Source organism: Chaetodon trifascialis, chromosome 17, assembly GCF_039877785.1.
Source record: "Chaetodon trifascialis isolate fChaTrf1 chromosome 17, fChaTrf1.hap1, whole genome shotgun sequence".
Classification (NCBI taxonomy): Eukaryota; Metazoa; Chordata; class Actinopteri; order Chaetodontiformes; family Chaetodontidae; genus Chaetodon; species Chaetodon trifascialis.
Window position 1 is genome coordinate 22,066,132 of NC_092072.1, and position 27,788 is coordinate 22,093,919.

General features: G+C 40.8%; 1 protein-coding gene across 1 annotated transcript; it reads right to left on the reverse strand.

Moving 5' to 3' along the window:
* Positions 1-66: 66 nt before the first annotated feature.
* Positions 67-27,788, reverse strand: col28a1a (collagen, type XXVIII, alpha 1a). The gene is made up of 33 exons (XM_070985123.1): positions 27,662-27,788; positions 26,145-26,734; positions 25,703-25,762; positions 24,247-24,300; positions 24,105-24,149; positions 23,737-23,763; positions 23,414-23,458; positions 23,266-23,310; positions 19,110-19,163; positions 18,943-19,011; positions 18,749-18,817; positions 18,342-18,410; positions 18,068-18,136; positions 17,892-17,960; positions 17,729-17,797; positions 14,437-14,505; positions 14,275-14,346; positions 12,715-12,783; positions 11,636-11,707; positions 10,789-10,857; positions 9,108-9,176; positions 8,651-8,719; positions 8,450-8,518; positions 7,930-7,998; positions 7,750-7,818; positions 7,362-7,430; positions 7,151-7,231; positions 6,511-6,546; positions 6,378-6,414; positions 5,441-5,995; positions 4,267-4,403; positions 2,960-3,227; positions 67-1,821 (listed from the first exon to the last, which is right to left on the reverse strand). The coding sequence occupies exons 1-33, from the start codon at positions 27,786-27,788 to the stop codon at positions 1,649-1,651; spliced, it is 3,513 nt and encodes a 1,170-aa protein (XP_070841224.1). The 3' UTR covers positions 67-1,648.

Sequence of the window (27,788 nt, forward strand, 5' to 3'; positions counted from 1 at the left end):
TATCTGTGATGCACTTTCAAAAGAGGTTATTGAAATGGGCAATCTTTAAGAAATTATATTTCATTTATTGGAAAAAAAAGTTTATTTTGTTTAACTACCATGTTCTATCTATTCCTTCTGGCACTTTTGCAGTGTTAAACAATATATTTTACAGTCAAGTGTCTCTTTCAATACAACATTCATCATAATGGAGGTTAATAAATTTGTTAAGATGAATTAAATCAACTAGATCTTAAGAAATTAACACTGAAGTAGCTACAACATAATGTGAAAATACCATAAACAGGTTAAGAATACACAGTGTGTTTAGTTGTCACAATGTTCTTACAGGCATTACTGCTTTGTGGACGACTCTTAATGAAACACCTACAAACAGAGACCCACAAAAACAATGTATAACGAGACAAATCCTAGAACGTGATACCCTAAAAAAATAAAATTAGAAAATGTTCTATACACTGTTACGGTCCATAAACTACATCTGTAATAGACAGCAGACTATATTCACATTGCAGGTGCTCTTCTCATATGGCATCTTCATACTGCAATATATAATTGAACTGACCAGATGTACACATAACAATTGTTAATTCAGAAATGATGTTGAGACTGGCATTCTATATCTGACCTGACCGTCCCCCGACATGAAATCCCGCTCACACACAACACTCTGAATGAGCTTCCCTTTCAGTGATACTGTTTAAATCACATCCAAATGTGGTGTACAAGTGTTTCCATCGAGTCTTTTTTGCTGTTTACATTTAAAGGATAGTTCAACATTTTGTGGAAAGGGAAACTGCTTGGAATGCTAAGATCATTCAAGAATAATTCAATAATTCAATCATATATTGTTCATTTGAGTGTCACACTGTGTTTTAAAGCAGTGTCATCTGTCATATCAGAGGGTGTGAGGAAAATACCCTGCACAGAAGTCCTTTGATCATCAGTACTGAATTTTTCTCCAGCTATTCTATTCAAGTTGTGTGATTATATTGTGTAATTGTCCTTGTTGTTCATCTCATGTCCTGTTATGGTAAGTATTCTACTCATAGTACTGAAGAAGTCCAATGTGATGGCTTGCAGATAAGAACTGAGTCTTTCACATGAACTTGCTCAGATCACCAATATTAGGCTCAGTGAAGACGCATAAACCAAAGTGAGTAAGCTGAACTCACTTTATGTTCTATGGTTTTTCCAGTCCAGTGTAAAGAGACATTGGGCTGAGTAACTGGAGGACAGCTAGACAACGATACAGGAAGTAAAAATGAAATGATTTACACTTGAGATAACATGTTGAACTTTTATAAGCTTGCATTGGTTTTTAGTAGGTATATGTCCACCTCAGAGCAGGTACATGTAGGTAGTTGTCCAAAATGATCAGACAGCTAATATATGTGCAGCAGTTCAGAATTGAGCAGGGGTACGTGCAGTGTGAATGCAGCCTGAGAGACAGTGAAGAGGTCCATGTCTGCTCTACATCATCTCCTTCACCTGCAGCAGCGCACAGAGTGTGACCACAGCAGCAGCTGCCGGTCTGAGCGCTGGTCAAACAGTAAAGCCTGCGTCATCAGTCTGTTTTGTTCCTTAGTGACGCATGCTGATGGAACATGTCAGTGTTGCATACACCATTTTCTCCAAACACAGTCTGTTACGTGTAGACGCAAGAATTCCTGCAGTTGGCTTCAGTGTCAAAGTTGTTTGCGTTGCCCTGACAACCTCCGTACCAGAACTGGGCGCAGGCATTAGCTTCAAGGTCGTAGTACCACTTGACTACGTACTGTCGACAGGGACCTGGGTCCAGAGGCTGACTGCAGCCCTCATCTGAAAGGCCAAGAAGAGTGCAACGAGTGAGATGTTTGGCTTGGATTGATAAATTATTCGTTTCAACATGGCCACATGAGACAGAGTCAGTGACATAAAACAAATTGTAAAGCTCAGCTCCTTTTAAACTGTACAGAGGTTGAAGAAGTGTTCAGATCCTTTAAGGGTAATTTCGCCACATTTTCTGTGGATGTCAGTAACTGTTTTTTCATTTTGAATAAAGAAAAAAAATGTGATCAAGTGATGACTCTGTTCTTTTAGATGCAGACAAAACGTGTGAACTCTGGAGTGCAGAATAAATGACATGTACTGTTGCTATTGCTTGTTGATTGGTAGACCATCATGTTGCAGCCAGTGGTGTTGTTCTCTCAATGTTTGGGATGAGTGCTTTTCAGATCAGGTCACTTTTCTATTGAGTCTATTAAGTTTGTCCCAAGTCTGTTTTAAGTCCAAAATGATGGATCTGTGTAGACTTTGAATTTGTGACTTTTTAAATGGCCAGTAAAGAAAATGAAAGGCCACAAAACATACACGATAGTGCCTTTTTCTATATAGATTTATATTACACACACTCACAGTAAACCAATATTTAAAATGTATAACCTCTGCTTTGCATTTTAATTGGAAAATCTTGTACAGGTTCTCTTTTTGATTGTCTTTGTGTTTGATTTTGTACCTAACTAGATATGCATAACTAGTTTAAAAAAGTATAACAAAGTAATTACATTTTTAAACTTTCTGAAACATGAAGTACCAAAAGTAAAAGTACTCATTCTGCGGAACACCTCCTGTCAGTGTTATATTATGTGATCATGATTCATGCAACAAATGTCAGCAGTGATTTAGTGTAGCTGGTCAAGGTGGAGCTGAATCTGTCTGCTGTGATTCATATGTAAAGTGTTAATCTGATAAGTACCTAAAAACTACAGCTGTCTAATAAAGGGAATGAAGAACGAAGTACAGTATTTTCCTGAGAGATACAGCGGAACAAAAGAACATTCAATGGAAATACTCAAGTAGAGTACAATTTCCTTGTATTGAAGTTTAATACTTGAGTAAATGTACTTAGTTACATTCCACCACTGACATGTATCAAAGGTGTCAGCGGTATTCATCTGTCGCCGTTCTGTTTGTTTACCTGCAACTGAGGAGACGGGTGGAGTAGGAGGGATGACTGGAGCCTGTGTGCTCTCTGTGTCATACAGCAAGTCAGGAGTCTGAGGACCCACCACAGAGGTCACCCCGGGGCCCTGTTTCCCCCTGCCCCCAGGAGAGGCAAACATGATGCCTGGCAGGTTGTCCCAGGGCTCCCCCAACAGTTTAGTATCAACCAGGTTCTCGTCGGCCCGGCCTGACTCATTGGGCTGTGGAGGCAGGGCTGTAACTGTCTCCACTGGCAGTTCAACCTGGGAGGGAGAGGAGGAGCTCAGATCAGACACACCTAAAGTTCAGCTTGTTACGTAACACTGTTTTAGACTTTTCAATGCAGTATTTCCTGTCTTTCATATAACCCCTGCTAGTGTATAATTTCAATTATAAGAAAATAAACTTGCAGAGACTTGTTTGAGAGGCATAACCAGGTAAACATCATCATCATTATGGTTCCCACAGGATGGATTCGAAGGTTTTTGGTGACACGCTGACCTTTCCTGTACCACTACAGGGCATCATGTGCAGATAGAATGTCAGCTGAGCCCATTCATGCTCCCCAGAAAATGAACCCTTTGATCTTCTGACTTTAGACTCTGAGGCTTTTTGTTTGGTTAAAGCAGCATTGAGGCATAGATTGTGTGCTCATGTCCATGTTTGAGTCATCAATGCTAAGTACAGATATATTGCTATTGGTACATGTTGGCTGATAATTTACAGGAAATTGCACCTCAGACAGGTTTGAGGTCATCTAGGCATTTGCCTATAATCAGAGTAGTATTTTTCAATGGTAAAATGTTTCACTCACTACATATCTTATTCAAAATTATGGATCAGCTTTGCGGGATCCTCACTAAAAATGTTTATTATTTGTTTATGTAAAAAAAAAAATTAGCCAACAACTATTTAAACTCAAATATTCATATCAGAATTTGCCTTAAAAATCTGGTATCACTCAGGCTGTAATTGGTTTGCTACTTTTTTGGAAGCCTTACTAGCAAAACTACAGAGGAGAAGAGAAACAACACCTTAATTACAATTACAATTAGTCATTTTGGCAGATGCTTATCCAAAGTGACGTACATATGAATTCACACACTGATGGCACAGCATCAGGGGCAGTTTTGGGGTTCAGTATCTTGCCCAAGGATACTTTGGCATGTGGACCTCCTGACTGGTGGATGACCACTCTACCTCCTGAGCCACAGCCGCCTTAAAAGTTTTTAAAAAATACAAAACCCTGCTTTTAGAGTGTTAAATCTATAATTTTTCCAAATGAGATTAAAGCAGCATTACTTGTATGTTTTCCTCATCTGGAAACTCTTTGGAGAGGATGTCCTCTGGAGCCTCAGGAAGGATTTCCACAGGTGGAAAGACAAATGCCATTGAGTCATCCTGCTCACAAATCCGACTCAGTATTTTGCTTTCCAGAGCTGCACCAAAGCGAACAAAGAGGTAACATAATAAGAAAAGCTTTGTTACAGGTGGTAGTCATCACATGAAATGATAGAGAAAAGATTTGTAATAGGTGGCACCAGTGGCACTCATGTGACATTGCTCATAACATTTGTACTGATATATCAGCTGAATGACAACAGACTTCCACAATCCCTGTTCATGTTTCTTTGCAGAACACAGTTATGACAGTGTTATCACAGCACATTATTCAAACCCCTTCAGGTTGACTGTTACCGACGATACAACATAATATGTTGTTTATATGTTGTTTATATTATAAACAACATATAAACATATAGTTTATATTATAAACTTGTCGTCTTTCACTTTTTACAAAGCTAGGCTAAACACATCCCAGATGTCTGCACTTGATAAATGAAGGTGTGACGGCAACTGATTGAAGTTCTTATTTCATTCTGGGTTTGAAAGCACAAAAATATATTTCCTAAAATATACGATGCCGATGTGGCAGCAGCGTGTTCACTGGCTGAGATAGCTCGCTTGCTTCATTGATGTCAGAAAGATCAAATTCACAGAGTTTGTCTCTCCTATCCTCTTTTCCTGTCTGGAATAAACATGTTATTCTGGTCACGCATTGGTGAATCTGCACCATGAAAGTCATGCTGCATTAGCTGCTACCAATTCCTGTTTGCACAGTAGCCATGGAAACACACAACTATTACTGTTGAGACTGACAGAATCTATAAATTAGATCATGATGAAGCAAGATCTGAAGTAAGGAGGAAAAGCATCTTTTTTCTTTGACTTCGAAGCAGATTGTTTGATCAGATACTGAAAGCATTAGAAAGACTAAACTGCATGGATTCCAGACATCTATGGTATCTGTGTGTGTTTAGTGCAAATCACCTCAATCAACTTTGAAGGGTTAACAGCTTGTTAGGGAAAAGCAGTGCTGTATTGGGACATTCTTTGATAAATGTCAACTCAGAGCATGCCAGTATCACCAATAGTCAACAGTGTAGTTTGTGTTGATACGAGATGTGAGGCTTACTGGGAAGTGCCCTGAAGTCATCTATGAGGTAGACATGCTCTTCATCAGGATCAGAGGCAATAACATTCATCTCAGCCTGGAACTCTTCATAGAGAGGATCAGTCTTGTTCGCCACTCCTATAGCAAACATCTCGATGCCCTCTGCGTGGGCCTCTGTTGCTGTTTCTTCAAACTGCATGACATCACGGGGGTCGGCTTGCCCGTCCGTTAACACCACAGCTACCTTCCTCACTCCGGGCCGGGAGGCCTGGAACAGTTGGTTGGCCCGATGGATGGCGCTACCCGTGAAGGTGCCCTCGCCCAGGTAAGGCATCTGTCTGATGGCAGCCTTGACATCGTCCTGGCTGTACTGTTGCTGCAGACTGACTACCACCATGTCCACGTGACTGTAGAGCACCACGCCAATACGACTGGCTTCTCGGCTCACTGACACCCGGTCAATAAGAGCGTTCACAAAGTCCTTCACCAGCTCAAAGTTTTCTGGTCCTACACTCTCAGAGCTGTCTATCACGAACACCAGCTCCAGAGGGCTCTCTTTGCACTTGAGACCACAGCCTGGCAGACAAATGTAAGACATAAATCACAATGATAAAGAAAAAACTGCAGGTGTGGATAAAAAAAACAACTGTAAAACAAAGCTTTGCAACAAGTACCATCTTTGTGCATCTTATATTCTTAATTGAAACAAAATACACTGTAACAGGCCTAAATACTACAAACATACTACATTACTTCAAAACTTCAGTTCAGACTACCATTTTAATTGCTTTTGTCTTCTCTATAGTCAGTGGCATATTTCAAAGCCTTTTTCTGAGGGACTGCATTATACAATAAGAAGAATCTAGTCTTTTGTCAACTCCATTTACAATTATTACAAACATTAGCTCTAAACCAAGAACCTCAAAAAACGCAAAACATGCTAAAATGTCTTTTTTACCACAGATTTCCCGTATAATCCTGATGACTTCTTCTCTCTGTGACCAGAAAAGAAAATTTGTTGTTAAATTTAAATATTGATATTGAAATATGATAAAAAGCTCAGTGTCATTTTTTCCAGTCACTTTACTCACCGTCAGTCCTGGCTCCCCCTTTTCTCCAGGCCTCCCCTATAAAATGAGACCCAGATTAGGAAGTAGAATGATAACACAGAGGACAAGTGCATGGTGACCTCATGCAAGGGAAGTGAGGAAAACATCCATCCATCCATTTTCTATACCCCGACTATCCCTTTCGGGGTTGGGGGGGGCTGGAGCCTATCCCAACTGTCGATGGGCGAGAGGCGGGGTACACCCTGAGCCGGTTGCCAGCCGACTGCAGGGCAACATATATCGACAAACAACCACTCACGCTCACACTCACACTCACAATTTTTAACACGCCTCAATTTTTAAGTCACCAATTAACCTAATGAGCATGTATTTGGTCTGTGGGAGGAAGCCGGAGTGCCCGGAGAGAACCCACGCATGCACGGGAAGAACATGCAAACTTCACACAGAAAGGCCCCATCCGACCCGGGGATCGAACCGGCGACCTTCTTGCTGCACGCGCACTATCTGCTGCTCTACCGTGCCGCCTGTGAGAAAAACATCAGTGTCCAAAAGAAGAAAAAGACACATAGTCCCAGAACAATAGCTGACAAATAAGTCATTCACAGGGAACTGTGATCATCACATCAACAAACTGTTTCCAAGATGGGACATGCGGTGTTACCATTGGTCCAATAGATCCAGATTCTCCATAGTCTCCCTTGTCTCCTTTCTTTCCCCGGGCTCCAGGAATGCCTCTATCACCCTGTGTGTATGAAATGAGATGAAGTGAAATGAAAGTACCTTCATAACAGCAAATGGAGCAATGGTAATCGGAGGCAATATGTCACAAGTCATGCAACCACTGGCACATGCAGTAGCTGTATTGTTTGTACCTTCTCCCCTGGAAGGCCATCACCTGGTGGCCCCCGAGGGCCCATTGGCCCCTGAAACCCAGGCTCTCCCTACAAATAAAGATTGATGAATTGGTAAGTGTGACATTAGTATCATCAGCATATAGACTTATCTCAAATCCTGTCCATTTAGTGAAACACCACTCGACTTACACAAACAGCACAGGCTAACGACTCAGGATGGGACAATGGTTATTCTTGCTGAACAAGATAACGGATCAATACGGTGAACTCCCCCATAGCTGGGTGCTGAATCCTCAAAAAGAGGTACCAAAGCCTTAGTGACCAGCACAATATAGGTGGAATTCATGTGTGATCCCCTTGTCGACTGACACCATAACAGCTTTGTCAAATGCTTTTCATTGCCTACCTTTGGTCCCTGGATGCCTTCTCCTGGAGGTCCTGGTAGGCCCAGTGGACCAGGTTGTCCTGTAGAGCCCTGGGAATATAATACACCACAGCAACTGTCAAGTTAGACAGCTAATACCATTTTAATATGTAGAGGAGATGGTTTATAAAAACAACAGAAATCGTTGTGACTCAGACTGACCTTTGGTCCATAAAGTCCAATTCCAGGAGGACCTGATGGCCCTGGCACCCCCGGCAAGCCTCTGTCACCCTGAGACACAAAATGGACAAAACAGTCTTTAAAAAATATTTTCCATCTTTTATCCATTTTATGCAGCCCACAGTTTTATTAGTGTTTGTTCCATTTCAGCTTTTGTCTCATGATGTCCAGTCCTTATCGCCAATAATACTAAACACAAGTCAACAGTCTCGATTATGCTCGGTTCACATGGCCTGCTATAAATTTCACACCATTTTCCATATTTATGAGGAGGTCTTGTGATATTTGCTTTGTTGGTGTTGTAGCTCATGTTCAGTTACAACTTGTAACCTCAGATTATCACTATGGCTGTGGTGTTGAAATACTTCTAAACTGCTTGTGGAAAATCCACCTTTCTTACTCTGGTATGCTGAACTACAGTCACCATGGTATGAGCCTCAGCAAATGTCCCTCTGAGGACTTTAGCTGACTTCATGAATTAGTAACACAACTACCACTTCACCTTAGGTCCAGGTAGTCCTTTCCCTTCAGGTCCCATTTCTCCTTGCACTCCCGGTAAGCCAGGGAGCCCCTTATGATGGCAGAAAGATATTCATTACAAACCTTTTTTTTAATGCATTGATTATGAGGATAATATAATTGTGCCCCTCATTTTTGATGAGGGGTACAATTACTTTTTGTTTTTTTAAGTGTTTCCTCCCACCTGTGGACCTGGGAAGCCATCGCCCTTCATTCCTGGTGGCCCCACAGGTCCCGGATTTCCTTTATTACCCTGAGGAGGAACACATGAACAGCTGTTTCTATGCATTAACATAAAAATATTTACTGATCTACAGGTGGCTTTTTTGTAAACAGACTGTAATGTGATATGACCTCAAAAATCCACACACTATTTAATTAAAGTACTGGGAAAAGTTATTTTCATCAAGAAAAACCTGCCTTTTTCATTACAGCTGTTTTAACTCTATGGTGCATAGTCCATAGTCCAACAAACAGTATGTCAGTGCCATAATCTCTTTAGGTCTTAAGAATTGAGTGCTGAGAGAAATATAATAATATGTGATATCAGTTTGCATAGTTTGAGGTTCTACAGGACACTGAGGAGTGACACAGTATATTCATAGGGTTATTGTATTTATGTTTTCATTCATTCATGTCACCTTCAACCCAATGAGTCCTACTCCAGGTTCTCCAACAGGTCCAGCTGGTCCTACAGGCCCAGGATCTCCCTGTTATTTGTACATTTGAAAAACAACACTGTTATTCATGAGGGATACTGACTGGCTCATAATATAAGAAATACAATTCACCTGTTTATACATCCTCTCCAACCTGTGTTTTGTTACGTATAAGGACACTCCAAAAGGCACCTTTAAGTTGGTCACACACAAACAAATGAAATGCAGTGACTTCATAATCTGACTACTTGCATAATGTAATAGGTAAACATGTTAGGTGAGATTAAGGAGAAAAAAATGCTTTAGATGTCTTTGCTGCAAGTGTTTGATGGCCCAAATGGCTTTGCTCAGCCTTCACATTGTGGTTTAATCTAAATAGTCCACAATTTAAATAATGAAAAATGGAGGGGATTGTATGGTGCACCATGCATATTTAACTGTATACATCCAAAGTAAGTTAGTTTTAAACTTGTTTTTAGTTATGGCCATTGTTCCTGTCAGTAATGATTACCTTTTTTTGACCAATTTAATTGCAAAAATTGCTCAATAGAGTCAGGGTGAGAGCTGTTTCACCTGCCCCCAGAATATTATCTGATTCTGCAGTAAACTCCTGTCTCCCTCTGAACCATTTTTCAAATGACACATCATTTCCATGGTCCCTACAGAAATATGTCCTGGAAACCATTACTGAAACATTTTGAGAAGCTGCAAGAAATAACTGAATTTCATGATTCACCTTGACTCCTGTGATGAGTCAGAGGTATCTGCAGTCTAATAAGAAGTTTAAGGTCCATGGAACTGTTGCCAAGATGGATAGTGTGAATGGTAGAAAAGGAACCAAGGATAACTGCCAAAGAGATACAAGCAGAACTCCGAGGTCAAGGTATGTCAGATTCTGATGGCACTATCCTTCACTTTTTGAGCCAAAGTGGCCTCCATGGAGGAAGACCATAAAAAAGCCTGACTGGAATTTGCTAAAGTGCATATTGACAAGCCATCTGGAATGTCCTCTCCACAGGTGACTCAAAACTGGAGCTTTCTGGCAAGTCACATTGGCCCTATGTTCGCAGACAAAAAAATTATGCTGTCAAAGGAAAGTGAGACGTGGAGGAGGCTCAGTTATGTTTTAGAACTGCTTTGCTGCCTTCTGGAGAAAAATGTACTGCTCAGAGTGCTCCAAAAAGATTATGACCCAAAACACAAAGCTACAAGCACTGCAAGAATGCTTAAGAACAAAACACTGGACTATTCTGAGGTGGCCCTCCATGTGTTCTCATGTAAACCTTATTTGATTGCAATTATTGCCTCTAAAGGATGTGCAACAAAATATTGGATTAAGGGGTCTCATCATTTTGTCCATTCTTATTGTTTTCTTTAAAATGTTGAGTAGCAAAAAAAGCAAAGTCTGATTTCTAGTAAATATGAGAGAAACAATGGTGAATACCAATTACTTCTATCAGTTTCAGCTTTTTTCAGACAAACTTTTTTAATGAGTGGCACCAACAAATTTGAGCAGATCTGTGTGAACAATTGGTGAATGCAAATTAGCAGGACTAAGCTCATCAGCCAGTGTCTATTTGTGTGTGTGTGTGTGTGTGTGTGTGTGTGTGTGTGTGTGCGTGCGTGCGTGCGTGCGTGTGTGTGTTTTACTGATTTAGTTTACCTTTGGTCCTGGTAAACCACGTCCAGCAGATCCGGGTAGGCCCACCATCCCTGGACTGCCAGGCTCTCCCTGAATAAAAGTCAGTAAAATGTTAGATATTAAGCTGCCAGCAAATAAATGCTCATGTCAAAACCCTGCAAGCAGAGCAAGCATTCTTATCTCTTTTCTCAGTCATAGTAAGGAAAGCCTTTGTCTCGAGAGCTTCAATAAGGAGTACAGTACAGATTTGCTTTAAAGCTCCTAACAGGTGGTCTGTCAGTATTCATGTGTCCTGAGTTTTAAGTGAAGAAACCTCTGATTTACTGTATAAGAGCAGAGTTCGGTGATAAAACCACAACAAGCTAAAGTAGGCTAGAAAGCTCTACAGTGCTGCTATATTAACAATGGATCAAACGATAGGACTATTCCCAACTCTGCAGTTCCCAACAGCTCTACATCTTTCATTGTTTTGGTTTTACAGTCCACAGCTTGACTTTTTTGGTTCACTGTCACTGCTCCCATCAATCTTGCTTTCAGGAACAGCAGGCAGCAGCTTTTATAGTATCACGACAATATTATTCATGTACACAAACTGGAAGCAAACCAATGTCAAACTAGTACATCCTCTATGTTCTTCAACTTGACTGTATTGTCCAGTTGTCACATGGGATTACTCTTAAAATACTCTTTGAGTCATTCAAACTCCTTGAACTTCAATTATTAAACATGACCTGATCTCAAACCTCTGTGTTACTGTGACAACTATCTGAACCTGACCTTAGGTGAACACCTCCAGTGCTGGATTTTCCACCCACAGTGAGCAGACATGAACCTGACAATACTAAGGGGAAACTTGTATTTAACAAACCTTTGCTCCAGCAGGTCCAACTGGGCCTGAAGACCCTGGTAGTCCCCTTGGGCCACGATCACCTCTGTCTCCCTGCGGTAAGCACATACACATGATATCATACATCCCAGCACCTCTGGTTCTGTGATAGAAGTTCAAAAAGCTTATTTACATCTCTGCTCTGAAAGGTAAATAATTATTCAGCTAGTCAAATTTGTATTTGCAGGGAAGTCATTGTCAGTGCAGGCATGTAAATGTGTACCTAGCGAGTGCTGAACAACTCTTGCCTGTGTTGTTAATATTTGCATGTGGATGGCATCAATATGTAAGGCCTATTAAAATAAATCCAAATTTCAATATGTTCAACAAAGAACAATCAAGATATCCTCTCAGGCACGAGTCAAACTTGAGGTACAATTTTTTCTGGCCTGCCAGATGATCTTGATTTTTGATTAAAAGCCTATAGGCTACTGTATGTTTCCATATTGTTCACAAAGTGCTGCACTACAATCTCCAGAAACATTCTGTGTTCTAAACCAACCTGGTCTCCTGCTGAAAGCATAACAGTGTTACAAAACAGCAGAACATGCTGGCTTTGTGTGAGATGTTGCCATGGTTACTCATAAAAAATAGTGCTCTGACAAGTCAATTTACTTAAAAAAAAAAAAAAAAAAAAACAGCAGTCAGGAAGCGTGAAGGCGGATGAAAATACACACTTAAAAGTGACCAGAAATGAGCAGGTCTTTTGCAAACATTTTTCTAGGTTTTCTCTACCCACACAGCAGTTTGATACAGACGGAGTAACATCAGAGAGGTGGCTGCCTCGAGCTGACACTTTTTTCCTGAAATATCATAAGGAGAGTGATGAGTAGTATGCTGCAATTTCAGCATTTCATGAACACAGCATCTGCACAGACCAGCTTAGGAAGCTAGCTGCCAATGTCCTCACACAGCTACGGCCTTACATAGCTATGGGAGGAATGTCCCTGTTAGCTAATTCTAGCCAGTTCTGGCTCCTTCAGTGGTTGAGTTTGATACCCCTTCCCTAAGCGACTAGAAATGTAATACTTGGGCAACAGCTAGCACTGACTAAAGATTACCTTTTCTCCTGGGATGCCTTTCCCCGCTGCTCCCTCTAGGCCTCGCAGACCTGGCAACCCCATCTCTCCCTGGATGAAACAGCAGATCAAACTGCATCACAGCCTCGAAAAACAACATTTTCTAGTGACTAACAAGATAGTTTGTGATAAGTATGATACCTAAGGGATAATGCCCTTCGAGGGCTTCGCGTCGGACGGTTCATGCCTCCGCGTCGTCCATTCATTTCTGATAATGGACACCTCGAAGGGCATTATCCTGCTTATACCATGGTCACTTACGAAAGAAATAAATATTAAATCAATTACTAATACGTTAATGTTGTTTTTACCGTTAAAATCGTAAGTTTTTCCACAAGAAGCGGCTGAGTGGACTATTTAATATCTCTCGTTGTGACGCGTTGCCAAGGTAACCGGCTCTGGCCACAGAACCTGCAGCTCGGTCGGCCGCAGCTGTTATATTAGACCTAATCAGTGGAGGGAAGTGAGATGATTGCTCAACGTTATGTTACGTGATACAAAGTATCATTTCAGAGGGCAAGTGCACCTCTTACCGCTTATTTGTGTCCAGAGGATGATGCGAAATTTTGTTTCAAAGAATCAAAGTCCACAGATAGTTTCCTAAATCGTTGTTATTGCAAGAAATATTATCCACCATTCACTCTGATCATTAAATATGTATCAAGCAAGTAAGTCTATCCTAAATCCATCCATCCATCCATCCATCCATTTTCTATGCCGCCTATCCCTTTCGGGGTTGCGGGGGGGCTGGAGCCTATCCCAGCTGTCAATGGGCGAGAGGCGGGGTACACCCTGAACCGGTCGCCAGTCGATCGCAGGGCAACACACAAGACTCTATCCTATATTGTTTTTCTAAATATTATCCACCATTCACTCTGTATCAAGCAAGTAAGTAAGGTAAGCAAGACAGAGAGACAGTTTCTGTTGCCACGGTTAGCAACTAGTAAGTTTGAGTAAGCGCAATAATTTAGAACAATCAGGCTATTTGACCAGAACTTTTTTATAGGTGTCCTACAACACTTTTTAACGGACACCCTGCAGCTAATCAGAATCGAGAATTCACCCAGACCATGGTATAAAACAAAATAATTTCCCAAATTGGGATCAATAAAGAAGCAGTCTAAAGTCTAAAGTCTTGTGTTCTGAACATAAAAGATCACTCTAGGAAAAATTAAACAGACCAGATAAAACTGTGAACTGATAAGATGAAATGAGTTTATTTTTATACATATGTCACTGACTAAAGGAAATGGAGGAAATTCAGACACATCCACTCATCCTATTGTCATATTATGGAGAAGTTAAAGAGATAGTTAAAAAAAATAAACGAAGGAGCTGGAGCACGTCCTTGCTGCAGTAACGTGTGGTCAACACAAACTCCAGAAAGTGACAGTCTTGTTATGTGTTTGGCAACTTTTTATGACTAAACATCTCAAAATATAGAAAGTACTTAGTGATTGAGTATGTTTGATACCTGAATTGCACACAATCCAAATTGTATATAAATAAAATGTGACTTTTGACCTCCACTCAGTGACTCACCTTAGGCCCAACAACTCCATCCTCACCAGGAATGCCAGGTATCCCAGCAGGCCCATCAGGCCCTGGCTCCCCCTGGAAAATCACACTCAAACTCAAAACTTCTAGATCCCACTGTTCATTCTATTGAACACATTTTATTCAAGGAGAGTTTGGTTCACTTACCTTTGCTCCTGGCTCACCAACACCGCGCTCTCCCTGAGGTCCAGGCTCTCCGGGGAAACCCTGGTCACCCTGGGAAAACAACACAAATCGCAGACTGAGAGTCACCTCAGTTAACCAACAAGTGCAGGATCCATTAGGTTTTTTTAGTGCTCCATACTGGGTACCAACTGAATCTGCAACACCTCCTCATACCTAAACAGTTGAATAAGCTGATTGCAAATGACTCCCAAAATGACACAAATGAACGTTGGAGAGTACCAGTGACCAGACCTTTGTTATCATGTGGTTAACATTGTGAAACAGTTACAGTTTGGCCAGGGTTAAAATAAGTTATATAAGTTAAGTAACTTAAGTTAGGAACATGACGAAAGTTAAAACATATCATCATTGGCTTTTGGTTTCACACGGGACATGAACAGCAGTCTCCTGTATTTGTTTGACTCTTCCATCCACTCCAGCGCAGATACGCAGACTTTTTGTTTGTTATGCTACATCACCTGACTTCCTGCTTTGTTCCCATCATACTTACTATGGCCGCTAGAGGTCGCCATCTGACAATAAACATAAACATGAGTCGCAATAACCTACCTGAACAGACAACCTATATGGCCATTTTTATGGAGGACTGTAAAGCTCATCATTTTTTTAAGATTCTAGAAAACTTAAAGGAAAAAGATAATGAGTTTTACTATGCAATGAGAGATTATTACGTCTGCCTAGAAGGTTGTTTTCGGTTTGTTTGTTTGTTTGTTTGTTTGTTTGTTTGTTTGTTTGTTTGTCAGCAGAATTACAGAAAAAATAATGGCCCAATTTTCCTGAAACTTGGTTGAAGCATGCAGCATAAGCCAGGGAAGAACACCTTAAGTTTGGAGTGTTTACGACAGGGTGAACTCATGAATTACTTTTCATTTTCATTGCCATTGCAAGATAGGGTATTTGGTGGAATGAATGCCATACATCTTAAAATCCAAAAGATTGTCGCACTGGTACCTGTCCACATTCACGGGTACCAGTGATCCTCTGGGGTAGCCAACACATCAAACTTCATCCAGAAAGCAGTCATTACGGAGCATTCAAGGACAGAGGTTTCACGGGAGAACTGGTACAACTGTATCATCACCACAAACACTGAATTCTCAAACTTAGGTGTTTCCATAGAAACACAAACACACACAAACCATGTCTGCAGCAAACTCCACCAGAGATATTAAGGAAAAGTGTTAAAACTTTCCACTTCACAAGAACAATAATATTGACCATGAAGTGATTTCCTCCTTGAGAACATGCAGTTTTTGTAACTTTACCCTACTGTAACTCTTGATGGCAAGCTGCCATGTTCATGATGTCTAAGAATTTAATATTTGTTCATGTGCCTGATAATAAAATGTTTTCTGGCTTTCACAAAAGTATGGTAAGTATATGAAATAATGCACAGCTGAGATGATGAGACTCCAGCTGGGCACGACCATATTTTGACATAATTCTAACAGTTATGAATTTAGTTTAGTTCATATCAGAGATAAATATTGGCCTTGGAGATCTGTGCTCCCTGAAAGCCCTTCTGGTTAGATATTCTGGGTGCACTAATACTTTCAGTTTCACCTCAAAATTAAGTGATTCAGATGATTTGACTGTGGGTTTGTATAAGACCTGTCTGCTCATACATCTTGTTTCTTGCCACATTAAACCTACTCTTTGTTGTGTCACTGGTGAGTAGTACTAGTCATAACAAATATCGGAGCTACAAAAATCAAATACAAGAAGTAATGCACTATAGTTGTCTTTTTAAGATCCGTCTGCTTTATTGATCCCACAAGGAGATTAAGTGTTGCAAAACACTATTACTGTTACAGATTAGAAAGGGGATATAGAAATATCTACATAATAGTGCCCTTACCAAAACTTGTCCATGTTTTTGTTCTATTGTAAGAATTTTATAGCAGACTATATACTGCAAAGTGACTATATAGTAGAATTTACACATTGAATATAATGGCTTAAATTCAGTGATACTTCTGTAGACTGCATAGTCTAAAGATGGCAGCACACATGGTCTAGTAAACACAATGTTAAAAGTTACTTTCAGTGTTAGTCCTTATCCAGTTTTGGAAAAGGAAACCAGTGCCATGTCCTTAACTACATCTACGACCATCTGACAATGCTGGAAATTGGGAATCGGCTGCCATACAATGCTGCTGGAGAAGGATGTCAGTGTTCAGTGTATTTAGTCTCCGTCACCATCTGAAGAGAGCCAGCCACCCCATCCACACTGCACGAACAGGGCATCCAGGATCATAAAAGCCTCTCCCACAGACTCAAATGTTTGAATAAACAAGGGTGTCAACCATGTCCGTGATCCATTCCCACTGTCTGTAAAGGCCTAACCTGCTTTGTGACAAAGCAGTCACTGTATCACAAGTGACAATTACAGCACTGAACTAAACAGTGGTTGAAAGTAACTAAGTATATTTGCTCTAGTACCGTACTGGAGTACAGTGTTGAGGCACTTGTACTTTACTTAAGTATTTCCATTTAAAGGTGCTTTACTCTTCTACTCCACTATAATTCAGACAGAAATATTGTACTTTGTACTCTACTACATTGACTTACCAGCTGTAGCTACTAATTGCTTTGATTTTCCGTGCAAAACATATGATCACATGATGTAAATATAATCTATTATAGAATAGATTAAGATGGGTGAGGCTATGTATGATGGGATTTACTTTAGGTCACCATGTCATGACAGTGATAAAGTCCCTCAACAAAACTAGAAGAGCCCCTGAAGACCCCCAGCATTGTATTTTTTATCTTGTGTGTCTCAGTTATATAGCACATACAGCACTTTGGAGGCTTTATGATTTAATACTCTGCAAGAGGATTTTGCACAGCGAGTACTTTTGATACTTAAAGTGCATTTTGCTGGTACCTAATTCTGAATGCAGGGCCTTTACTAGCAAATGCTAAATTGTATCACTGAATCAGCAAACCGACTCAGTAACACAAGCTCAACAGCATGTTTACTAACTTGAACTAACATTAGCTACCATAAACTAAAACTAGTCATACCGGTGTGTGTTTTAGCGCTTATGAATTCATCTTTCCATTTGTAAGAGGAAGACTGTCATTTCCTCTTTCAAATGTTACACAGTCTTGTTTTTAAGTAATGTGTTATGTTGTCTTCTCCACACATTTTTCATAAAAGTTTAACATATCATTTATTTCTAGAAATAATCTAAAGTTTACAGTGTCTGCTCTTTACTGATTGTCTATAGTACTCAATGCTACTAACCTTTGGTCCAATTATACCCAGTCCAGGGGGCCCTCTGGGACCAGAGGGCCCAGTAGGCCCTTGATCTCCCTAAAGCCGGAGAGAAACATCACACTATAAAATGTGGGTTCACAAATAAAGGGTGGAAACAAGGAAACAAATTTAACATTTTCATTGGCCTTGCCTTCTCTCCTTGGATGCCTGCCCCTGGAAACCCCATGAAACCTGGCAGCCCAGTGGCCCCTGTGTTTCCCTGAGGGTCAGACAGGTGACAGGTCATTCATGTGATCGTTTAGAGCATCATAGGTTTTCACTAGACGTGTGTTGCCAATCCCAGCCACGTTTAACAATTGAGCATACCTTATCACCTTTGTACCCGACTCCTGGAGGTCCACGGCTGCCCTTGGGACCCTCATACCCCCTGTCACCCTGTGAGAAACACACTGAAAGGGTTAAAAGAACAAGAAGGCCTAGAAGTATGATAATCACACTGGCATCTGAAGGCTCAAAGCATACAATCACAATCTGAATGATCCCTTTACTCCCTCTTTTTTTTAATTCAATAGTTCGATGTCAAATGATACATTAAATGATACATGCTAGCTGCAGTGAACCAGCTTGTCCTGGAACTTACCTTAGGCCCTGGGAGACCCTCACCTGGAAACCCTGGAGATCCTTGTGTGCCTGGTGGCCCTGCTGGACCCTGAACAAGTTGGTAAATGTTAAATAGTGAAGTAAGAGATATTACAATATGTTGGTGATCATAGAATCATCAATATTCACTCAAGGACAGTTGCTGGAAAAAGAGCTGCACTGCCAGTAGGAACGTATTTGGTCTTTAATTGTGCATTTGCTGTGTGACAGCGTTCACAGCACCAGTGAGCACCTGTTTACTATTTGCCACAGATGTGACTGAAATTCAGTGACAGTATCTTAAATAACGTCTTTCTGGCACTGATTTCAGTCTACCACAGAAACAGGGTGATGTCTTAGTGAGAATATATCAGCATACTGTAGTTTCACTTTGTTCTGGGAACTCACCGGCATCCCTGGTTCACCCCTGCCCAGTGGACCAAGAGGGCCTGGTCTTCCTTGGTTTCCCTTGTCCCCCTGAAAGATAAAGTTTACATATTAGCAAGAAACAGAAAAGTACACAGGACACATATTGGTCTTCTAGCACATAAGTAGGAAAATGTTTTTTATTTAGTCAAATACTGAACCAAGCCAAAATTTACCTTGGGACCAGGGAACCCGATGCCATTATCTCCTGGAGGTCCAGGTGCACCCCTCAGTCCTCGGTCACCCTTTTAGGGGAAGGCAAAGGAAAGTTAGAAATGTGCTTTAACCTGTGGAGATAATGACTGACTTGATGTATTTGAAACTTGATTGCTAGAGGTCTTACTTTAGATCCAGGTGACCCCTCTGGACCCTGGTCTCCAGCTCCTCCCCTAGCTCCCTGTGAAAGGAACAAAACAGGAAAGGGCAAATACATATGACTGAATCTGAGTAACATAAAAAGAATTTAATATAAAAACATAAACTCCACTTTTAACATGAAGAAATACTCAATGCTCTTGGTATCTTTTGGGGTTAAGACATTGAGCTCATTTGACAATCTTTGCCCTTTTCAGAGAGTGAAAACAAAGAGAAGACATGTAATGCAAAGGTTGTGTTATTGTTTTTCTCTTTTTCTTTCGAAAGGTCAGTTCCCCGTTCTTGTCACTGCCGACTCCCTGGGAAGTGTGTGTCTTCTGTGATACACATGGAATTACCAGTCGACACCAGAAGGATCCCTCACTGGCTTCCTACTGACTAACACAGCAGCAGAGACTGAACCCTGGGCCCTGTTGTGGTTACTGAGAGTTGTTTGAAAAGATCATAGCATTGCCATGCATGTTTGAGCTTATTAAGAGATTTCCACCAGCTGAGCATTGCACTTCTATAGCATTCTTGGACTGACAATGGACGCTTCTAAAAATGATCAATACTGATGCAGCAGAGATATTGTCTTTTTTATTCTACACATTTTCCTTCTATGCCAAAAGTAGGTGCCTGCATTGCCTACAATGCAACTGTATGCTCTGCTAGTAGTAGCTAATGTAGTCTGAAGCCTTAAGAGTGTGGAGCAGCTACAGAAGTCTGATAAGCTCCCTTCTTTCTTTCAATATTCAATATGATATTCAAACATGTCTTCAGATGCTGACTCAAGCAAAATTTAATAAATACTGAATAATTTGAGGACATTAATCAGCTGCCTCTGGAGCCATGAAATTCTTTATGTAACTTTTCTCACATTATGCAGCAGTACTCCTCAACACCTTAGAGACAGTTCAAACTGGGACTGAGGATATGTTTCACATGAAGAACAATGGGCTGCGTGGCACTGGCTGGTGAGCTGTGACTGCCCTCTGCTGGAAGCTAAGAGGAGTGACTGGAGTGTATGGAATGTCTGCTACACATGAAGCTGTAACAAACAAATTCTGCCCTCAAATATATGAAAGTCAAAAAAATTCAACATGATTAAAAAGCAACCAAGTATGCTTATGATTCATGTAACTGTGATATAAAAAAAACTATCAAGGCTTTTGTCAGATGGCCGTTTGTTATTAATTTTTAAAGCCCGTTAGGGATCATTTTATCATGTTAGAAATATTTTGTTGTCTTAATTGTGATGATGTGCACTTTGATTTTTGTCAGAGTTTTAATACTGATAATATTTCAAATCAATCTGAGTTAAATGCATCACCATGCTACGCATTTACTGTGATGAGATAACCTGACTCAAGCATTTCTACAAGTTATTATTATTATATACAGTATTTTAGATTTTAATTTAATATAATCCAGACAGTACTTTATTGTGTTTTGAGTTTGACCAGTTATATCCACTACAACAATGGATGTCAAAGTGCAGCTTGCGGGCCAAATGTGGCCCTCAGAAACATTTTGTGTGGCCCCTGAATATGATATGAAATGCATGCATTGTATTTCAATCATTGCATTTCAATAATTTCACTTTCAATAGCCCACATTGAATACACTGTTCAGCTACTGCGTCACCTCTGCCAGAGCTACAGGTGGACAGATCATTACTGTGGAGGAGCACCACAAACAGGGAAACAGACCCCAAAACAACACTGTCTTGGAGAAAAAAGTGTACTTGCATCCTAAATTATTTCTAGCAAACACAACAATAGTTGCATAAGAGAAGCTATCTTTAACTAAGATTACACTCTTTTTTAACATTTCTATATTTCTTTTGCAATGGAGCTGGAGGGGGCATTTCTATTTACAGGAACGTTCTGCTTTGTCCTTCACAGAACAAGTTCTTCAGAGATCAACTTTAAAGAGATCCTGATTTCACAACATTTCTATTCATAATCAACACAATGCAGGAGCCACCACTTACAGAGTGTCTGTGAAGCAAGGAAGGCTCTAGGAAGTAGACAATTAGCCACTGGACTATCCTATACTGTACTGAGGGCTAAACTGGAATGAATGAATAAATAAGATACATCAATTTCAATAAATAAACATTTATAATAAATGGGCCAAAACATGCAAAAACACCAGCTGGTCCTTTAAATTGACTTCTTTTCATAATTTGAAGTTGTCATACAGTATAACATATAAACAACAGTGACATTGTTTGAGGACTGGTGGATATCACCATGTTATACACTGTGATGTGTATACTTTGATATAACAGGTTTATGAATAAACTTTTGACCGTGCGTAGGTACATTTCATGGGAACTGGAGACAGATCAGAAGGATGAAAAACCTGATGGCACTCTGACGGTGGCTGCTGTTGTTCTACTGATGCTGAAGGGGGCAACTAGCATTTAAGGAGAGAGGGAATGGATAACATGTGCCCAAATCCTAATCCTCTGGGACAACGTCTGCTCAAAGACTACAACCAAACATTGCAAGCTTGGATTCCCCGCTTAGAAAGGCTACATTAGGAGGGGGATAAGACCTAATCCACAGCTCACATTCCACAAGTGCAGAGCAGGAGATGTGTGTGGCTTTCACTGCAGCGCTGATTGTTTCAGTGCGGATGTGAGGGGACACAGGAATCTTTCAATTTGACCACACACCCATTCAGGTATGAAGGGTATGAAAAGTTCTGTTCAATTTTTAAATAAAAAATGTCTATTTCACAGGTGACCTGCATGATGGTAATACCAGGCTTTTAAATGAAAACAGGGACGTTGAAGGTTGTTGCCAGGCCACACAGTAAATCACCTTGAATTTCCTGTCTGCACTTTGAATGAAGTACACACTTTGATGGTCAGGTCAACATTTTGTGAGATGCACTTATTCAATTTCTTTCTGAGAGTAAGATGAAAAAATCCACATCGATCTTGAGTCAGGACGTGGTTAGCCTAGCTTAGCATAGAGACTGAAAGCAGGGGGAAACAGTTAGCCTGGCTGTTCTGAGAAACACCTACCAACACGTCTGAAGCTCACTCATTCATGTGGTATCTTGTTTGTTTCACCTGAACAGAAGCAGACGTGTCAAAAGAAATACTTGTGGATTTAGGAGAACCTACGTGCTGGAACTATTTCATTTCAAGAACTGCAACTTATCTCTCTATCTGTCTATTCTAAAATGTATCTCTGCTCATAGCACACATTGCCAGATACAGTCAGTGTGCTCTGTGCAGGCTCAATTTAGTAAACCTGACAACCTCACTGTGATGACAAGATTTTGGGATGCTGTGCACACACCCACACTGTCTGGCTGTTGCTCGGGAAAAAAATAGTTGAAGTTTTGTTTGTTTGTTTACGTTTCTGTTTGTGTATGGACTAAGCAAACATAATACAGTGTGTCACCTAGTGAACTCTGGACGTGTTGGTCGGTGTATGTTGGAACGTTGGAGTCAGGCTAGCCGTTTCCTCTTGCTTCCAGTCTTTATGCACAGTAAGCTTAATGGACCTAAGGTTTTCAAGTGGATTTGAAAGTTCTGAACTAATCCTGTAATTTCTGCTCATCTGATTTGTTAGATTCATTTTCATATCCATTTTAATATTAAACCTAACATACTATATGATACTGTTACTGACACAGCACTGACAGTAACAATAAAAAGTGACACAGTGGTTACAGCTTGTATATTCTAATTTGACTGAACTGCACTCCTGGTGCTTATTTGAGTTTTCTTACCATTCTTAAATTTTAGAGTCCTCCATTGAAATGCTTGCTCAGCCAAGCTGCTGCAGTGCCAACACTGACAGCTGTCTTCCATAACTTTAACATGACTTACAAAGATGCACTTAATGGTCAAATACGAATAATTATTTTGAATTTAGCTTACATACTGTGTGACTGTGTGTCCACGTTTGTGGAACACTGTATATGTTAATGAGATCGGTTACCAAAACTGACTCACTGGATCATTTTGCCATTCAAAATAAGTACATAAAATCAGATCTGTGTCCAATAGGAGGAAAGACATTTGAGCTAAGAATAGATCAGTTGTGGTGAGAAAATGCCCTGCCAGATATGTAGTGTGCATAGTATTGGCTTATGGCATAAGAAGTTAGAGACTTCACCTGTTCTCCTCTGGGGCCTCTGGGGCCAGCAGGTCCATTTGCACCCTACGAAAAAACATTATTGTAATATCACTGCAGTCATACAATGTACTAGGCCACAGCAAAGAGTCATCATGGCAGTTAAGAAAATGAAAAACAATGAACCTACATGCTCTCCTTTTTTCCCAGGAGCACCACATTCACCCTGTTCTCCCTAGAAAATAGAACCAGTTAAGATACAGGAAAGTGAAGCTTAAATGAAACATCTTTCTAATCTGACAACAAGCAACATCTGTAAGTATGAGACTTCATATGTCCAAATCACAGTGCCCTTCATAAATGCATAAAAATAGTTAACACATATTATTTTCATATGCTGAAGAATTTGCCTATCTTTATGATATTTCCATACTTGGACTTGGCAGTGGTAAAAACTACTATTTAATAATCTATAATATCAACAACAACAACAACAATAATAATAATACATACCTTCTCCCCTTTGCTGCCAGGTCGACCCTATAGAGAGGGAAATTTTACATTAAGCAGTCAGACAGCTGACTGTCACCAACCAGCATGCTACTGTAACAGAAAGTCATTCAACCAACCAGCATCAAAATAAGGCTACTAATTGCTAACTGTTTTATTTATAAAAAAAAAAAAGGAGAAGAGATCAATAGATTATATGGTATTGTAGATTGTATGGTATTAGTTTAGATGGTAAATGATAATACTGCTGGATGTTCCAAACCTCCCAAAATAGAATATAACAGCATGCCAGACTGTACTAAGATTTATATGACAGCTTAAAAACCTCCAACCCAGGCAAGAGAAAGTTGAGACAAACACTGGATGATTACCTCAAGGCCCTCCATTCCTGGACGTCCGTTAATGCCAGGTTCCCCCTACAGTGACCGAGCCCAGACAAAACAGAACATTAGACAACACTTTGTGGATTCTTTCTGTTACCAGCGATGGATTACGGAGACAATAGAGACTTACACGAGATCCCTTTGGACCTGGAGCTCCATCAGACCCTGGCTCGCCTGGTTTCCCCTAGATGAAAGTAAATGGAGAGATTGTGAAAGAGAATATTTGGGCCCCTTTTTAGTTTGGATTCTGTGTGTGTACAGGCATACGTGAGGTAGGTCATTCACAGTGCGACCTGTCTGTAACCCCTGTCCAACACAAACCTCCACCTCAGTGCAGCAGGTTCTCAGATCATCGCAGCCTGTGTGTTTGCTCATGTTTAATCTTCCACCCTTGACCTTTGCTTCTCTTCAGCAGCACTACCAGTCAAAACAGCCCTTTCAGCTGGCCCATTCACCACCTGCTACACTTGCATTGTGGGAAACATTTCCTGCTCTTTCACATCTTTTCCCTGTAGTGCTTTGGATGCAGGCCAGACGCACCTGCTGGTGGAGGCCGCCAGCTCGGGTGCTGAGGCTGGGAGAATCCCCAGCTATTCAGGGATAACAAGCCACTGTGTGAGGCTTACTGGGCTCTGGGTGGCTGAGGAAGAGACTGTCAACCTGAAGCCAGCGCTGCTACATTACTCAAAAGTCTGGAAAAGTCTGCAGGATATCAGACCAGGCCAGCAGCTTATTCCCACTACTCTGATCAGAAAGTGTAGAAAGGTTGACTCTCTCTGGGTGAATGGGTCAGCTAGTCAGCCAGCAGCATGGCCCAAGGATGGTGACACTGGTGCACCTGTTTGCCACTTTGATGCAAAACAACTATTACAAATTTCATCGTCAATGAAATTTAGTGCAGATATTCAAGGGCAACGTGACCTAAATCTATATCAACATAGTTTAACCAAACAATCCAAATCAAGGTCCACTTAGTAGCTTTTCCAACTGTATTACATGATACAGGTCATTTTGAGCAGAGATTATAGTCATAAGTGTTACTGAGTTAAACACATGTCAATATATCTGTCTCCTCTCAACTCCATTCACTCATGAACACCCTGTGATATACAGTTGAGAGTTCCAGAGAAGGCTGGTGGACCCCATCAGGATTGTTTTATAAAGCTGATCATTTTAGATCATATCACATAGTCCTTGTATTGAATTGTGAAAAATGGCTGAAAACTGCCATTTCAAATGTCAGGAATAGACTTCTATGTTCACCCACATCAAGAAAAGTGGTCACATTTGCAGTTTTTGCAGATCCGTATTTTAATGCTGGCTCACTTCTGATTGATGTTTATCCTGTTTAATTACAGCATTTCCAATTAAAGATACTGGACTGTTGGCTGATACGTCTGGTTTCATCTCACTGGTTGCTGTAGTTATTGCTAGTTTATAAGCACTGACTGAGAATTGGAAAGAAATGCCAATATTGGTATCTTTGAGAAATGAGTCTCACATAGATTGTTACAGATGTTAGCACAGACAGACTGCTTGAGAAGTGGTATAGGATGATTTCAATCAGCACACTATAATAAACTCACCGGGCTTCCTGGGTGACCCCTCTCCCCTCTCTCACACAGACAGGTCTTTGGCTGTGGGCACTGAAATAAAGATGTGGGAAAATATCCAAACGTTAAGCTTAGATACAAGGCAGAGACAGAGCAGAGAGGCTTTTGTTTTATCAAAGCCTATTTTGCTAACTTGCTGAGCATATCTTTCAGATATTTGTTGAGTATCTCATAGTACTTACCCCAGTTTTGACAATTGTGTTCTGAGAGAAAATAAGAAAGACAGAGAGTTACTCATAGTTCAGGCCTGCACAAATCATCAATCTGGATTGATACAAAAGCAACATTTCATCTGTTTTAATTGCTTATGTCATCATATCGTCATTCTGTTTTCTCATTGTCAATGCCAGTAGATGTTTGAGTGAACTATAATCAGACTATATGGAAGACTAACTGCAGGTTATAACACTGATGCAAGCCTAACACAAACATGGCTGACCAGTTCATTGAAGAGTCTGTCATCCAGATGGCTGTCGGTGAGGCTGAGGACGTGCTGCTGTGGGGGGGCGCTGGCAATGGATCGCAGTGTTGAATCCATGGGACCGTCCCTGGGCAGGCCCGACAGCCCGATGGCGAACACCCTGATGTTGTGCTGTTTTGCCTCAGCGGCGGCTGTCACTGCACTGGGGCTGCGCGGGTGGTCGGTTCCGTCTGTCATCAACAGTGCAATCCTCAGGCTGCTGGAGGACGTCTCACGGCCGAACACCTGGGTGGCATTGGCAATAGCGTAGGCGGAGTAGGTGCCGTGGCCGATGAAGGTCATGGAGGCCACCCGGCTCTGGAAGACGTCCAAGTCCTGCCAGTCTCTGAAGTTGTGCTCCACTGACACAGTGCTGCTGTACTGCAGAGCGGCCAGGCGTAGCCGTAGACGCCAGCCAGCAGAGTGGAGCTGCATGAGCTTAGTGCTGAAGCGCAGGACAAACTCCTTCTGTCGCTCAAACAGCAGAGATTTGGCTTTCTCTGAACTGTCCACGATGAACATGATCTCCACTGGGCAGATCAGGGCTAAGCAGGAGGCAAAACACAGCAGGCTTACATCTGAACAGCAGCCATTCAGAGAGGTTTCAAGCAGTTGGTGCAGTGGTATGTTAAAACTTCTACAACCAACTTTTATCAGAGTATCTGTATAATTCAGAAAGCGATGGTCTACTCATCCATCTAACATTTTGGTCCAGAGCAAGATATGTTGATAACTTCTCACAGTTCAGTATGACTTATCATGGTGAACAGAAGATGATTCCTAATGACTCTACTAAAGCCTTTTGGTGCACATCTTGGCAAGACATCTTGAAAACAAATAAGTGATCTTAATCAATAAATTTGCTGTCAATGTTATTGGATCATATCATATAAGTCAACATGTATATTTAAGAAAAGCAATGATTTGATTTACTTGCAAGTACTGGTCTCAAAAAGACGGCTTTTGAAGCGCTTTAATTTGAACAAAGGTACTCTGGAAAATGTTGGTTCCCAGAGGATTCAAATGTAGACTTATTTAGTTTTTACTAAATAAGTCTTCTGTTACTGTTACTGGACATAAGCCAGGTTAACTAGGCAAAGTGACACAGCTGACTGCTGGTTGGCTCAGGGTCCTTATTGCTCTAAACTATATCTTAATGAAACCTGCAAATGGCACCACAGTCCTTGAGGTCAAGCACAATCATTGTGAAAGTATCATACAGGCCATAGTATGAAGAATTTGTCTCCTGAGCAGCATCAACTCTGCTGTCAATCATAGTGTTCCTCGCTACTAACAGGTTTTCCTTTAAATGTATAATATATATAAACATAACACACACTTTGTACTGACAAGGCTTCAAGGTCAGATAACGCAAGACTTTATCAAGTTGCAATAATCTCTTTTTGACTCTTTTTCAGATTCATTCAGTGAACAGTCAGCACTGATACCTCATGGCTATCTGAAACACTTACTTTTGGCCTCACTAATGATGACCTGGTTATCATCTCTCTGTCCTTTCCTCCTTCTCTTTTGACATCTGCTTGGGCTTGACAGGGCCAAGGTCAGGATCAAAACCTTCAGCAGCCACCACATAGTCAT

Excerpts from the sequence above, each read along its gene's own strand:
- col28a1a (XM_070985123.1), bottom strand. The coding sequence starts at position 27,788 with ATGACTATGTGGTGGCTGCTGAAGGTTTTGATCCTGACCTTGGCCCTG. Across the intron at positions 18,818-18,942 it reads TCGGGTTCCCTGGTCCCAAG|GGGGACAAGGGAAACCAAGG; the intron begins GTAAATTTTGGC and ends TTTATCTTTCAG. Across the intron at positions 8,720-9,107 it reads TAGGACTCATTGGGTTGAAG|GGTAATAAAGGAAATCCGGG; the intron begins GTGACATGAATG and ends GTTCCTCCTCAG.